Raw genomic sequence first — 15,921 nt, 5'->3', positions numbered from 1 at the left:
ACATTGGACGAACCAGATGCATTGTTTAAAGTGTTATAGCACATGTGCTAATTTTCAACACCTGTCCATAGGGGGCTTTTAGGTTTCAAAGATAAAACACATTATTAAACACAGTTACAATAAAACAGATTATTAAACTAAATATGGCACATTTTACACATGTGAACACCTTTGGGCCGATCTGAGCCACTGTTTAAGCTCTCTGGTGAAGATGGTAACGTTTGTCTGCAGTTTCAGAGCCGTAGGGAGAGAGTTCCACAGTGTAGCCCCTCTGAAGGAGAAGCACGACTGTCCAAAAGATTTTCTAAATTTTGGGAGCACACAATCCCCATTAACTGAGGCTCTGGTGGAAGGTCTGAGAGAGCCCTGACACCTCACCATGAGGCCAGAGAACAGAGGTGACACACAATTGTTCAGACATTTAAAAGTCAATTTCAGTATACTAAAATTTACAAAGTTTTCAAAAGTAAAAAGCTTGTGCTTTTGTATGATATCACAATGATGCCATCTCAAAGGTTTCTTGTCAAATGTCTTGATTGCCTGTTTATACAGAGAAGTGACTGGTTTCAGAGTGGATGCTGATGTTTGTGACCATGCTGTAATGCAGTATGACAAATGTGAAAAAAAACATTGCATGCATGTACAATAGAGCCGCGTGGTGTGATAATTCTCTTCTTATAAAACGAAAACAGTTTAGATTAGATTTCACTTTCCTGCAGACATTAGTGACTTGACTTTGGAACTTTAGGTGTTTATCTAAGATTATGCCCAAGTATTTTGTTTCATGAACCTCCTGAATGGGTTCATGTTCTAGCTGAACCTCAAAGGTGCTCTCAGGGGACCTCCGACTGATGGAGAAACATATTGAGAAAGTTTTCTTAACATTTAAAGTTAAATGGGACAGCTGAAGCCATCTTGAGATGTTAAGTAACGCCTGTGTTAACTGCTGCCCAGCCAGCGCAGATGTTTTTGCTGACACATGAATAACTGTGTCATCAGCATAAAGCTGGCAGTTTACACCCTGACAGCAATCAGGGAGATCATTTATGTACATTGAAAACAGTAACGGTCCTAGGACTGACCCTTGAGGCACTCCTAAATCATTTGGACTCAGGGTGGATTTAACACTTCCTACTTTCACACATTGTTCTCTGCCCTCTAGGTACGACTTAAACCATGACAGAGCTGCAGCTGAAAATTGAAATTGCTGTAATTTCTGCAATAAGATACAATGGTCCACTGTGTCGAAGGCCTTTTTTAGGTCTAAAAACACAGCGCCTACAACATTCCCTTTATCCAGTGAACCTTTGATCTGTTCCAACAAGAAGCAGTTGGCTGTTTCTGTGCTGTATTTTTGTCTGAACCCAAACTGTTGGGGATGCAACAGTTGGTTATTTTCAAGATGTTCTATTAATTGCCCAGCCACAATTTTTTCCAGCACTTTGGAGACTACAGGGAGGATGGAAATAGGCCTGTAGTTGCAGGCTTGGTCTTTGTCGCCTGACTTAAAGGAATAGGCCACCGTTTTTACATACTAAGATATGTTCTTACCTCACTTTAGTCGTTTTAATATATCCCCGTCTGGTCTTTGTCCGTGCGCTCTGCCAGGCAAACGGAGCACATACGCAGCCTCTCCCACATGTCACATAGCTCCGAAAAAGCTCACGATAGAAGCTACCAAGCTCTTCCACGTGTTCCCTATTTAAATAAAGTTACGTGAAGTGTTTTCATGCGAAGTATATTTACACAGAAATGTAGCATGTCGATTTTATAAGCAAATAAAAAGGGGTACTATATTGTGGGGCGTAATGATACGAGGAGCAAAGCGTCCGCGTAGTAACTCCTAAAGACTTCCCCCGCTCACTTCCGTCAATAACCTTTAGGAGTTACTGCGCGGACGTTTTACTCCTCGTATCATTACGCCTCACAATATAGTACCCCTTTTTATTTGCTTATAAAATCGACATGCTACATTTCTGTGTAAATATACTTCGCATGAAAACACTTCACGTAACTTTATTTAAATAGGGAACACGTGGAAGAGCTTGGTAGCTTCTATCGTGAGCTTTTTCGGAGCTATGTGACATATGGGAGAGGCTGCGTATGTGCTCCGTTTGCGTGACAGAGCGCGCGGACAATGACCAGACGGGGATATATTAACCCGGCTAAAGTGAGGTAAGAACATATTTTAGTATATAAAAACGGTGGCCTATTCCTTTAACTGCCCCAGGGGTGAAGGCCGGGTCCAGAGCGGCCACATAAGTCAGTTTTCTATTTACATTATTTAGTCTAAGCTTTTTGAAACTGTGCCATCTAAATGTTTCTAGTTTCCAGGAGCCGAGTGCACCATCGAAATATGTACAAATGTGCTGGAAACATCTGAATTGGCATTATTTGTTAAAAAGATAATTGATTCTAAACAGACTAGAAAAGGGCAGAAAGAAGAATCTATCTATGTATCTATTCCTTCCTTTTCTTCCTCCTCTTCTTTTTTCCTTTATTTCTACCTTCCTTCCCTTCTTCTGTCCTTTCTTCCATCCCTCCTTCCTTCTTTTCTTCCTTCCTTTATTTCTTCCTTCCTTCCTTTATTTCTTCCCTTCTTTTCTTCCCTTCTTCCTTCCTTTATTTCTTCCCTCCTGTCTTTCATTTCTTCCTTCCTTCCTTGTTCCTTTCTTTCTTTCTTTCTTTCTTTCTTTCTTTCTTTCCTTCCTTCGTTCCCTTCTTCCTTTCTTCCCATCCTTTCCTTCCCTCTTTCATTCCTTCCTTTTCTTCCCCCTCTTCTTTTTTCCTTTATTTCTACCTTCCATCCCTCCTTCCTTCTTTTCTTCCTTCCTTTATTTCTTCCCTTCTTCCTTCCTTCCTTCCTTCCTTCCTTCATTCTTTCATTTCTTCCTTCCTTCATTCTTTCATTTCTTCCTTCCTTCCTTATTTCCTCTCTTTCTTTCTTTTTTTTCTTTCCCTTCTTCCCGTTGCGTTTGTTTGTACCTCTTGTTCCTTTGAATCCAGGGCCGCCGCGGTCTCCCCTGGGGCCGGGCAGTCCAGGCTGTCCCGGGACAGTGACGGCCCCTACGCCTGGACCTGCAAAACCAAGATCGAAAACAAAGTTAAAGAATATAACAGTTAGTATCAGTATTAGTGAAACTGCTGGTAAAACAGTTTCACTAATGTCGGCTCTTATTAGATTCCACACTTTTGCAGCTCTGTTGAAGTGAGTTTCCAACAGATCTATCGGTGTTTTCGTAACAGTGTGAAATCTAGTCAGTTTTGTGAAGGTTTAAGCTGGTTTTGCAAGAGGAAAGTTGCTTTATATTTATATCCCGTTACAAATATAAACAAGCTGCGTGAACGTATTCAATGATTTTGCACTGACCATGACTGAGAGCTGGTTGAGCCAAAGCGGCATGCATTAGCCTCTTGGCACACACACAATCCTCACCAAAGTAAATTTAATATTGAAGAGGACTTGGTTAAACTGAAATGGTGGTTTGATGTAAATAAAGTTCATAGTATTTATCAATAAGAGAAAGGAGGAGGTTTATCCATTAACAATGTGATAATTGAGAAGGTTTCTAGGGGTCACTTTAATATTGCATCTAAAAAACATATTGGTAACACTTTAGATTACAGCCTGCAAGCTCCATGTGTAGGGGGAACAAGAATTAGTAATTACTCATAAGATAAGATAGTCTTTACTTCACAATGTAAGTACAGGTAACTTACACATTAAAGTACAAGGTTTAATAAAGTGTAACAGAGGTGCAGTTGCAGGTGTTTTGGCCGTCATATACTGTATATGTGCCATAATGTGTAACTACACATGAGCACAGGCTGTGATGTAAAGTGAGACGCGATGGACGACTTTATTAACCTCTTAACCCCCACCTGAGCCGAGCGCATCTTCTCCTGTTTGACTTTAAATCAAATCTTAAAGCTTGTTGAAAAAAGTGTCAAAATAGTGAAGAAAAATGAGACGAAAACGAGGATGAAAAATCACAAAACCCAACAGAAAAGAGAGATGAAAAAGTGACAAAAATGTGACAAAAAAGTGGAAAAAAAAGTGAAAAGAAAAAGTGACGAATAAGTGATACAAAAAAGTGACGAAAAGTGATGAAAATCTGACTAAAAAATGATTTTAAAAAGTGACAAAAATTGGAGAAAAATGTGACGAAAAAGTGACAAAAATTTGACTAACAAGTGACAAAAAAGTGTCCAAAATCTGACAAAAACGTGACAAAAAGGGCACAAAAAAGTGACCAAAATCAGACAAAAAAGTGACAAAAAAGTGACAAAAAAGTGATTAAAAAGTGATTTATTTATTTTTTTTACAAAAAAAAGTGATTGAAAAGTGATTTCTTTTATTTTTTTACAAAAAAAGTGATTGAAAAGTGATAAAAAAGTGACCAAAATTTTACAAAAAAGTGATTAAAAAAGTGACCAAAATTTTACAAAAAAGTGATTAAAAAGGGCACAAAAAAGTGACCAAAATCAGACAAAAAAGTGACAAAAAAGTGACAAAAAAGTGATTAAAAAGTGATTTATTTATTTTTTTTACAAAAAAAAGTGATTGAAAAGTGATAAAAAAGTGACCAAAATTTTACAAAAAAGTGATTAAAAAAGTGACCAAAATTTTACAAAAAAGTGATTAAAAAAGTGACCACAATCTGACAAAAAAAGTGATAAAGTGACAAAAACGCGGTGAAAGCACGACAAAAACGATTGAAAAACATGACAAACGCGGCGACAATGAGACAAAAGAGAAGTGGATCAGTTTTGTAGGTCTTATCTTTTAAATGAGGCATTACACTGTAAACTGTCCAGTCGAGAAACTTATAGATTTGGGTAAAGCAGAACTGGAGAAAATGTGCGCTGTTCAGGTGGGGGTCAAGAGGTTATTTACAGGTTACCATATAATACAATGAGAGTGTTATATACTGCTCAATTATTCTGCCTTATTTTAATGATTGTGTAGAAATATGCGGTAAATGTGTGACAGCTACAGAATACCTATGTCTTTTACAAATAAAGAGCCATTTGTATTATTGGATTCAAGGATTCCATTCAGTCAGGAGGATTATCAAAACAAACAAAAATGCATACTCTGTTCAGAACTGAATGTGTCTGTGCCAAAAAGAACCCCTCGAAATCCCTCATGTGCTGCTGCCATGCTTCACCGTCTTTGGAAAATCACTGAATCGTTCACTGGCGACATCTTGTGGCCAAAGATGAGTAAAGCGGCTCGGGCTAGACTCCTCTCTGTCGGAGTCTGTACTTACCAGCGCCCCCTGCAGACCAGTGCAGCACCAGCACAGCGCGTGGGCAGTTAGAAAGGCTGCCAGGAAAGGTATTGTTTTTTTTGTTTTTTTTACATTGACAGGCTCAGTATGGCCGTGTAAAGAGCCAATATGGCCTGTCTGTCGATACCTGTTTGGCCGATCGATGGGTAGATGACGCAGGGGCCAGACAAGCCTTGGGGACAGTAAAGTCAGTCAGCAAAAACTTGATTTGAGTGTTCACTGATATTGTGGGACATTTAGCTCTTTCTCATTGTGATTTAAATTCTAAGACTTTGAGCCGTGACCCTGAGAGAAAGGTCTGTGTGTTTAGCCTCGTCTGCACTCACTGGACGGTCCGGGTAGTCCGGGCGGGCCTGGCGGTCCTTGCAGTCCGGGGGTACCAGGTTGTCCTTCGGAGCCATAGCTGGGGAACCCTGGGGCGCCCTTCTCTCCCTTCGGCCCTGGGGTCCCTGGGAAACCGGGCAGTCCACGCAATGCTGCATTTGCAAAAAAAGAAAATGTTTGAATGAAACTTAAGCGTAAATGCAGAAAACAGAAGTTGTTCCTCCGTCGGTCACCTGTTCACCTCCAGAGTCATCGAAACACGTTACGTTACAAAGTTCCTTTATAATGAAAGGAGTGTGTTACCAATAATAAAGGTCTACTTTAACAGCCTTCATAACTTTAACAAATCTTTATTTATGTACGGTAAGGCTTTATTTGTCATTGTACATCAACTATACAACGAAATTTGTCCTCTGCAGTTGTCGACCCGTGGGGACCTGTGGGCAGTGGCAGTGCTGCGCTCAAGGACCCATTTTCAGATGTGGAGCCAGGCTAATGGTCAGAATCACCTGGCTGGAAGATTCACCTATTGCACATGTTTTTAGTGGTCGGGGAAACCGGAGTACTCAGAGGAAACCTACACAGACACGGGGAGAACATGCAAACTCCACTCAGAAAGAGCCCGCCCAGGAGGGAATCGAACCCAGACCTTCGAGCTGAGATGCACGAGCGCAAACCAACAGCGCTCCACAGTGAGAGACACCGACATGTAGCAAACGGTGTAGGAGGACATCACAGAGAGTTTGCCATCAGCACACAGGCACAGCACTCGTGCTTCACAGCGAGAAGGTCCTGGGTTCAATCCCAGGCTGGACGGGTCGCACCAGGAGCATCGAAGGATGGGCAAATGCAGAGGAAAGAAAAAACACAAACTTGTAAACTTATCTTCAACGACGGTTCTTGAGTCGTCTTCTGTACTGTGTGATTGAAGTGAAGAACGTTTTGCCTCTGATCCAAAAGGCTTCGTCAGAAACACTAACGTTTAAGCTCAGCCCACAGACTATATATAGACCACAGGGAGGAGTTTCAATTCTCAATCCCTCCCCTCTATTAACAGCTACTCTCACCTGTGAGTAAACATCTTTGTAGTTCTAAGTCCTAATGATCCAAATCACACCTGGGTTCAACACCTCAACTACAGAGTACAGAAGACGACTCAAGAACCTTCACTGAAGATGAACTACTCCTGTACGACTGAGAGCCTACACACATACAGCAGAGTTGTACAGCGAGCTTCTCCTCTGCTGCTCAGCTACAAATGCCGCTCTGAGGCTGCAGGAACTGCTGAGGCTGAGAGGAAACGATTCACACTAATGCATTACTGTGATGAAAACTAGTACTAGATGACACACACAATCCTACTGCGTTACGTAATGCTTTACAGTAGTACTTTAACACGCTTCTAGTTCACGTGTGATCCCCACCGCAGCAGCAGAACCATCAGGCCCCTCAGCCTCCATTCACAAAGCAAATCTTCATCCTCTGACTAATGCTCCTGTACACATGGTCCCTGGGAAATACAGTAAATCCTCTTCACCACCACCGCTTTCCTACCTCCTCCTGTGAAGGGTCCTGGGGCTCCTGGAAGGCCTGGGAACCCTGGAGATCCTTGGTCGCCGCGTTGACCAGGGAACCCGGGCCGGCCGTTGTCACCGGGCGGACCTGCAGATCAAAGGGAAAAGCCGTGAAATCACAGAAGCTAATAAATGACTTTAAATGCTTTTATATTGTGGTTCATACTGACCTTGAACAGCTGTGCCTGCGTCGCTGACGTACGCCGGAGGTCCTGGAACTCCGGGTTCTCCCTGCTCTCCCTAAAAAAACAACATTACTGAGTCTTCAACACAAGGGGGTATTAAGTCATTAGCACCATCTAGTGGACGGAGGAAGTACTACCGCCTTTCTTTTTACTACATATATTCACAATGTGCTTCGATAAGTGCGTGGATTGAACTAAGCGCTGATGGACGTACCTTTCCTCCGGGGATTCCTGGAGCGCCTGAGTAGCCTGGGTTTCCGCTGTATCCCTGAGAAAAGTCATAGAGCTTTTACTTTTACTGCACTTTAACATGTTTATCTATTGGTGATGATGTTAAGCGATGGAGTGTGGGAGCGTACCTGCAGACCTGGAGCTCCTGGAGGTCCGTTAAAACCTGGTGCGCCCTGAATGGCGACACAAACAAGAGAGTTGTAAATCCCCAAGTCCTCATTGTTCAAGTCTGAGTCAAGTCCATTAGAATAAAGTCCAAATGCAAGTCAAATGAGCAGGAATTAGAACTGGGCAGATAAATAGATAAAGCCCAGGTTCACATAGTCACAAGTCCAGCTCATTTATGAAGACTTCTTTTTCTAATGGTATGCCCTCACTGAAACCTCCATGTAACTTTGAACTTAAAAGGTAATTCCTAAGCTTCTTTATAAAAGCTGAGGGCCAGATCTTGTGGTTCATAGTGCAGGCTGTTTAGAAGACGGGTGGCGCTCCTTGCAATCTTCAGTGTCACACCTGGCGCAAAAAGTGGGCAGGACAGGAGGGGGGACAGACCCGCATTGTGATGTTGTGGTGCCGCCCCCTCCCCATGCTTTCCCCAGACCTGCGGAAGGCGGTGGGTTGCAAGGGGGGTTCTCTTGTACATGCGTAACATGCGTGATGCAGCGCGCAATGTTTAATAAAGATTAAAGAAATAAAAGTGTCCCTCCGCTGCTGCAGATCCAAGATGAGCGGGCGGGACAGAGAGGCAGCCTCGCGTTGGACACCGTTCGAATGCGCAAAGTTACGAAATGTACAGGATTTAATTGATCAGAAACTGTCATATCGGCTGTGGAGGAGTTGCAGAGTTATGAAGCAGTTGCAAGAAAACTGTAGCGTATTGGAACATTTGCGCTACAGCTGCAGGATTCTTGGAGCGGCTGAATTGGAAAAAAAAAAAAAGTTTCTATGCGCAACTGCAAAATGCGCGTCTTCCTTTTGGAGTGAGCTGTGGCTACACAAGGAGCATCATCAGGAGGTAAAGACTGACACACGATGGAAATGTCACCTTAAAACACAGATTAGACCTGGTTTTGTGGCACTTGAAGGCATGTGTTGTTTATTTATGGAGAACTGTTGTTGTTGTTTTGGTGTTAGGGGTGTGCGCGTTGATCTACTGTATCAAAGTAAGCCCATGCATAACCTACGCTCAAACAGACTTTTCAAGGCAATTTCGCTTTTGTTTTCAATTTGACATCGATTCTAAGGAAGAAGACAAGGCAGCGCGATGTAAAGAGGAACATAATGTGAAGGTTGCCACAGAAGAGCGGCTCCAAGTGCTGCTGGTAATGAACCACATCTCAGTCGGCCTCTTTTTCTTGAATAACGCCCTCTTCCTAGTGGCTCAGCCTTTAGCGCAAAACCTGCACCACATGCAAGATCGCGCGTGAACCACGGTGCGTTTAGAGTTGAGCAAAGACTGCGCCAGTCACAAGATCTGGCCCAGAATCTTGAGTCCAGGCCCGAGTCTTCAAGCCTTGAACCTCAAAAACCTCAAAGAATAAATGGGAATTGTAACACGGAGCTACAGGTTTCCAGAAACCAGACGGAGCTCATGGAAAGAGGCGGCTCAATAAGCATAAAAAGATGAAGTCCAGATGCTCATCATTTCCAGAAATTAAACAACAATGCTTTTTAATGTTTCTGACCCTTTGCAAGTGATGACTTCCTGGACTTTATGTTTTAACATGAGTGAACTGGGCTTCATTGAACTGCATACAAAGCCCTAGGTTAGTTCTTACTCTTCCGCCTGGATATCCCGGTATTCCTTTCTCTCCGAGTAATCCACGGAATCCAAACGGTCCCTGCAAAAACATAGAAAAAGTGTCACTGTAAGTCTAACAGATCCATGGATGTATAATGCAGTACAAGCTCCTCCAACTCACCGGTCGCCCAGGGCTGCCAGGAAACCCGCGCACTCCCTTTGGGCCTGGGTCTCCCTTTAGGAAATAGAGACACAACCCGATTAGATCAGATTTAGACTAAGAGGAAGTGGTTTTAAGTCAGTTTTAGTAGTTACTCTGTCTCCTTTGTAAATGGTGAGAGTTTGTTCGCTGATCAAAGACTCGTCGCCGGGAGATCCGCTGGGCCCGGGCAAACCCACATCGCCCTGGAAATAAAGAACAGTTTATTAGGGCCAGGCTGAAGTCACGCAGAGGCTCTTCATTGGTCACATTCACTCGCACGCGGCTCCTCAGAACAATGAGAGAAACTGGCAAAAGATCGGTGGATTAGACGGATATTTTACTCATTTTTTTGGACTACTCTACTAAAGTGATAGTCTGGAAGTTGAAATGTTTTACAAAATCGACCACCCGGTTTTGCATTTTGATGTAAAGTAAGCAATAACACACACAGTATATATTCTTTTTTGTAAAGTCCCTCCTTCCCGGATCTCAGAAACGAATCAAAGTCTAGTATCCTCCCACGTCGACCAATGAGACGAGCTCTTTCTGTGAACCAGCCTGTCAGGTCCAATCAGGAGGGAGGAGGAGGAGCTTGATCGTTTACTTTTGTAAATTCTGTTCCTGCTCTCCTCATTTTGCAAATTAGGAAGGGCTTTCTGGTTAAAGAGGGATTTGATTATTTACTTCCAAATTCCAATCTATTATTACCTCACTTTGCAAACTTACAGACTATCACTTTAACTTACTGTCTACTCCACGGTTCTGCCTGTGTACAGCGCTGTTCACTTTAAGCAGGATAAAAGTGACTTGTTTTTGTAAATGCATTGTTAGACCTTACCTCTCAACTAAAGCCAAGTGCATTTTCTCCAGGCTTTACCCAAATCTAAAAGCTTCTCGACTGGAGAGCAACAGTGTAATGCTAAGACTGACAAAAGTGATTGTTACATTTTTGTCATGATTGATTCGTTGTTTGGCCATTTCATTGATTTTTTCACTTTTTTAAGAAGAAGAAGAAGAAGAAGATCTTTATTTATATAGCGCCTTTCACAGACATATAGTCACAAAGCGCTTTACATGAGACAGTTGTACATTCACTCCATACTCGGTGGTGGAAAGCTACGTTTGTAGCTTCAGTTTCCCCTGGGGGAGACTGTCAGAAACGCTTTCGCGACTACACACGTCTGCGCCAACGGTCCCTCTGACCACCACCATATATTCACTCACACACATCATTCATCCTGGCCTATTGTGCATGTTTTTAGTGGTAGGGGTAACCGGAGTGCCCGGAGGAAACCTACGTAGACACGGGGAGAACATGTAAACTCCACACAGAAAGGCCCTGTCCCTGGTGGGAATCAAACCCGGACCTTCTAGCTGTGAAGCGAGAGCACTAACCGCTGTGCTACCGTGCCGCCCGAGCATTTTTGTTGTGTTTACATCTCTATTTTGATGTTTTTTCTCAAGCTTTAAGATTTGGGTAAAGCCAAACTGGAGAAAAAGTGCTCAGTTCAGGCGGGGGCTAAGAGGTTAATAGTCAGGTTAATAGAGGTGCCTGTTGCCACATGCCTGATGAGTCTGAATGTGAGTTTGTATTTGCTGATACGTATGTGGTTAAATGCTTCTTTTTAGCCTGTGAAAGCAGCAGTGTGTGTCCAACATGTGTGTACTGCAACAACAGCCCCACCTAGAGTTTACACTGTCAATAATCCTGAATACTTATTATACTTCTATTCTGTTGCTGCCTCATTAATATGCGTTCCGTGTTTCGTTAATGTGAATCACGTCAACAAAAGTGTGGATATCGTAATTAAAAGTATCAGTCATCATCATCAAAATATCGCGATATATCAGAAAATCGATATATCGCCACACACCAGAACTAGAAATACAGTAAGATGTAGTACTGTACTGTCACTGTTACAAAATGGGAGGAATTTGGTCGAGGGGATTCAGATTTTAATTTTTACTTTTCCCGTGACGTAAAACATCGATTTCAAGACGTACCTTGTCTCCTTTCTCGCCAGTGTATCCTTCACCGTGGCTTCCCTGAAATCAGCAGAGATTATGTCACGTTTTTGGTCAACTCTGCAGTAATAAGTTGACATTTGGATAGGTTTGTGTTTACCATTGGGCCTGGAGGACCGGGAAGACCAGGTGTGCCCTGAAAAACACACAACAGAACCAGATTAAAAGAGAGCGGCACTTCTAGGTTTATTATATTTGACCTTTACTTAAAGTGCGTATGACAAATTAGACACAATAAAACATAGTTAACACGATTATATTCAAGATTTTGCTAAAGATTGTTCCCAGCTTTCTTAAGTTTGACCATGTTTGTGATGTTTATAGTTTCACTTCCTTATTGGACACTGACAGGAAGTGACATAGATGAAGGTAAACTGTTGCCGTGCCAACCATGTTAAGTGAATGGGAAATGAATCAAGCTGCTATAGATACATTAACAGATGGCAGCTCGTGATAGAAGGGGGCGTGGCTTCACCGAGGAGGAAAATTGAATCGGTAACGCTTTATATTAAGGTGTGCTCATTAAGTATTAATAAGGTACTAATAAGCATTAATAATACGCTTGTAAAGTATTAACACACAGCTTATTATACTTTTATCTGTTAACATACTAATAGGCCATTAATAAGGCACTTATTCATAGCCAACCCTAAACCTTGACCCTTACCCTAAAATGATTGCTAATGCTTATTAATACTTAATGAGTATTTATCTAAAGTGATACCATAGAATCTTTTGGGAAACACCATTTTCCACTAGTTTTAGCCATTTTCTGGTGGAATATTAACTTATTTATCACAAATAAATAAAGTCAAGTCTAAATCGGGCCCATATGGATATTTTCTCACAGAAGATTATTCAGAAGTGAAATAACGGCAGTTGTAGCTAGCGTTAACATGTAGCATGGTGTTAGCATTCTCCGTTATTGATGTATTTATGGGCTGCTGAACCACTTCGCTCCTCCTCATGTCTTTGTATCTTTATTGGGTAGAAAACTTTATTAATTCTGCATTTGCTAAAGTAGTTTTTCAATAACTGGAGAAAGTTAAGATGATTCTCTTCTTTGTTTTCCCCCTTAACTCTTTCAAACGTGACCATATATGGGCGATTCTGTGTCTATACTATGGAAGGTTCCTGGATGACTTGTACATGTTTTCAGTACAGAGATGCGTTTGAGGAGAGTCTTACGGGATATCCATTGGGTCCGATTGGTCCGGGACCTCCGGGGCCTCCGCTAGGTCCTGGGAAACCCTGCATGGAAATAAAAACGTCCGTGTTTTATGTAGAAAAGCATTTAACGGGTAACATGTCGGTGTGATAACTCACAGGTGGACCGTCGACTCCTGGACGACCCGGCAAACCCTGGAAATCAAAGGAACAATGATTAAAATTGCCCGAAAGGGAAATTTAAGTGATATAAGTCTGATTATTACCTGGACGCCGGTGTCTGAGATGTAAATGGGCTCTCCCTTCTGTCCCTTTGGTCCGAATATTCCCTGTTTGATGAAAATAATGTTAGAAACGTCGGCCATCTTAGCCAAAGTGGGGCTGCACAGGAACAGGCTTTATACAGGCACCAGTGAGTCAAATGTAATGCTCTTTAACAGGGAATTGTACTTTTGTGTGGCCTCCATGGGATATTCGGAGCGATAAGAGGCAACGACACTCCAGACAACTCAATCAACACTGGAAAAATGCCCATATGTCTTAGATAATGACTTAAAGCGCTTAAAATATTGGGATTTGTGCTGATTTTGTTTTGAATGACTTGGATCAAAGCTGGAATAGTATCTCTGTACTTACAGCAAGTCCAGGACTCCCGGGGGGTCCGATGCCGTACCCGGGGTCTCCAGGCTCGCCCCTCGTCCCGTTACAGCCGTCCAGACCAGAAGGACCCCTGGGCCCGTCTGCTCCGGGGTGACCCTGGGAGGGAGGGGGGGCAGGAGAGGAGTCAGGGTGAGAGAGGCGAACAGGATATACTTATATGAATATATGCAAAGGAAGGTAGTGCTACTTACGGGCACGCCGTCAGTGCCTTGGAAGCCTGGCACGCCCATAGGCCCCTGGGAAACACAGACATAGATCGGGTTAATGATAAATGAATTAAATACCCCCATCTAGTGGACAGAGGTGGCAGTGCAACTACAGAAAAAAAACTATAAAAAGGTGACAAAAGAGCAACAAAAATGTGACAAATAAGCGACAAAAATGTGATGATAAAAAGTCAAAAGAGTTTGGGAATGTGATGTCATATCGCTAAGCATTATGGGATTAGCAGCAATTGTAATGGAGATTTTAAAGGTTAAAATACTGCAGTTATTGTTCACATTAAAATACTTGGACACCTCAGTGAGTTAGATGTATTTACCAGCAGTAACTCAGCAGCTAACGGAGCTGTTCCACGGCTCTTTTCTCCACTTTTATACTGTTTTTAGCTAATGTCATACAATGGAAATGTATGCTAACAGCTGCAAAGATGGCGGATCTCCATGGTAACTGTGGAATTTCCCGAACTCCATAAAGTGACAAAAAATAGCGATAAAAAGGTGATAAAAGAGTAACAAAAATGTGATGAAAACGCAACTATAAAGTGACAAAAGAGCATCAAAAACGTGACAAACAAGTGATGATGAAAAAAAAAGTCAGTTAACAACGTGAGGAAAAAGATCCGTTACCAAAATGCGCTCGGTTAAGGCGGGGGGTTAACAGGTTCATTGATGCAAAGTTTTATCTAAGTATTTATTAAGTGGTAAAAGTAAACAAAAAATGTGATGAAAGACAGAAAATAAAACGAGCTTGATAAAAGACGCTAATGCTAACCCACTAATACAGCTTTGGCTGAACAAGTGTACAGGAGTAATTCTTTGTCTCCATCTGGTGGCCAAAGCATGACATTGCAACAAGATGAAAATGGGCTTTTATTATATCTATGGCTTTGCATCTTCTGTTTCATTCAAAAAGCCAGACTCTGAAAATGATTGATCTAAAATTAAATTAAAGGTGCATAATGCAACTTTTTATGCGGAAATAAAAAATGGTATTTGTGAGTGTTTGACCTTGTAGTGAGCGATCGGACGTATACGTGGTCAATATGGCGCCTTTACTTTCCATCACAGTGGTCTCTAAAAGGCTCTAGGATCAACTATTTGGAAGGTATGCACTGCAAATGGACCCTCTCATTAGAAAACCTGTTGTAGAGAGCACTGTGATGGAGCCAAGCTGAGCACTCATTCAGCCGCTTGGTCACTACAAGGTCAAATACGCACAAATATCAACTTTTTTTTTCTCGCATAAAGAGTTGCATAATTCACCTTTAAATCAATCACATTCAGCTATAAAATAATCTGATTTCGCTCTTAAGTGTCTATTTGAGTGTGTATCTTCTATTTGATTCATTGTGACGGCTGCCGGGGTCTGACCTTGTCTCCTTTGGGCCCGGACGGTCCCCTCAGTCCGACGTGGCCTTTCTCTCCTTTAGGTCCTGACTGTCCGGGACCTCCGCGAGGGCCTTCAGGTCCACTGGGCCCGACCTCGCCCAGGGCTCCGGGACGACCCTACAGCACAGGGCAGACAAGAGCGGTCAGAATCAAAGGAATAAACCACAAAAACTACAAGAATGAGTAAAACTAAAGACATGAGAACAATAGGATTAGATTGGCCAAAACTGTATTCTGGATCAACACAAAATATATATTCAGTCAACCCCACAGCAGCAGTTTACTTATATTTACTTTAGAGCAAGCCTGATTGAATAAATCCTTTATACCATGAATAAAGTGACGACAACACAGCAACAACTCAAGGAAAAAGATCAGTTTAGATCAGTTTTATATGTCTTAGCTTTCAAATGAGGCGTGACACTGGCTCCAGTCCAGAAACACACTCGGTTAAGGTGGGTGGTAAGAGGTTAATGCAGCTCTGTCTCTAAGGAAAAAAAAATAGCTTTTGAAGCTATAATTGACTCTGTGCATAACTTCAAATCCTAACAGCGCCGCCCAAGAAGTAACATCCTGTTTTGATCCAGCACGCCAAAATAAAAGCACACAGCTCGTCACATTGATTAGTTCAGCAGGTACTTACATAATACAAGAATATAATAAATACACACATAAGTGTTTTGTCTGTTAATAATCTGAAAGCCCATCTCGGGTCGCTCGTTGCATTATGGGTAATGGAATTTCGTTTGGCTACCAAACAATATTGATAGTTAGCGTAAAGCAACGAAGAAAACTCTGATTTGGACCGTTTTAACCTCTGGAAAGTTGATGATTTAAAACATTTTTTTGTCGTTGCCGTGGAGCTTGTTACAATATTAACTTACAGTCTATTTTTACAACCAGGGCTG

General features: G+C 42.1%; 1 protein-coding gene across 1 annotated transcript in view; it reads right to left on the bottom strand.

Moving 5' to 3' along the window:
* The window catches only part of col4a6 (collagen, type IV, alpha 6), a 167,255-nt gene that overhangs the window by 27,153 nt on the left and 124,181 nt on the right, over nt 1-15,921 (bottom strand). The window contains exons 5-21 of the mRNA XM_079579863.1: nt 14,996-15,130; nt 13,595-13,639; nt 13,380-13,499; nt 13,010-13,072; nt 12,903-12,938; nt 12,765-12,827; nt 11,677-11,712; nt 11,556-11,597; nt 9,665-9,754; nt 9,531-9,584; nt 9,387-9,449; nt 7,737-7,781; nt 7,592-7,645; nt 7,363-7,432; nt 7,173-7,280; nt 5,621-5,770; nt 2,986-3,078 (exon numbers count right to left, since the gene is read on the bottom strand). Coding sequence (XP_079435989.1) covers nt 2,986-3,078; nt 5,621-5,770; nt 7,173-7,280; nt 7,363-7,432; nt 7,592-7,645; nt 7,737-7,781; nt 9,387-9,449; nt 9,531-9,584; nt 9,665-9,754; nt 11,556-11,597; nt 11,677-11,712; nt 12,765-12,827; nt 12,903-12,938; nt 13,010-13,072; nt 13,380-13,499; nt 13,595-13,639; nt 14,996-15,130 — 1,267 coding nt within the window. The remainder of the gene's footprint in view (nt 1-2,985; nt 3,079-5,620; nt 5,771-7,172; nt 7,281-7,362; nt 7,433-7,591; nt 7,646-7,736; nt 7,782-9,386; nt 9,450-9,530; nt 9,585-9,664; nt 9,755-11,555; nt 11,598-11,676; nt 11,713-12,764; nt 12,828-12,902; nt 12,939-13,009; nt 13,073-13,379; nt 13,500-13,594; nt 13,640-14,995; nt 15,131-15,921) is intronic.

This window comes from Gobius niger, assembly GCF_951799975.1.
Source record: "Gobius niger genome assembly, chromosome: 21".
Classification (NCBI taxonomy): domain Eukaryota; kingdom Metazoa; phylum Chordata; class Actinopteri; order Gobiiformes; family Gobiidae; genus Gobius; species Gobius niger.
The sequence above is the reverse complement of the archived record's forward strand: the minus strand, read 5'-3'. Positions and strand labels throughout refer to the sequence as shown.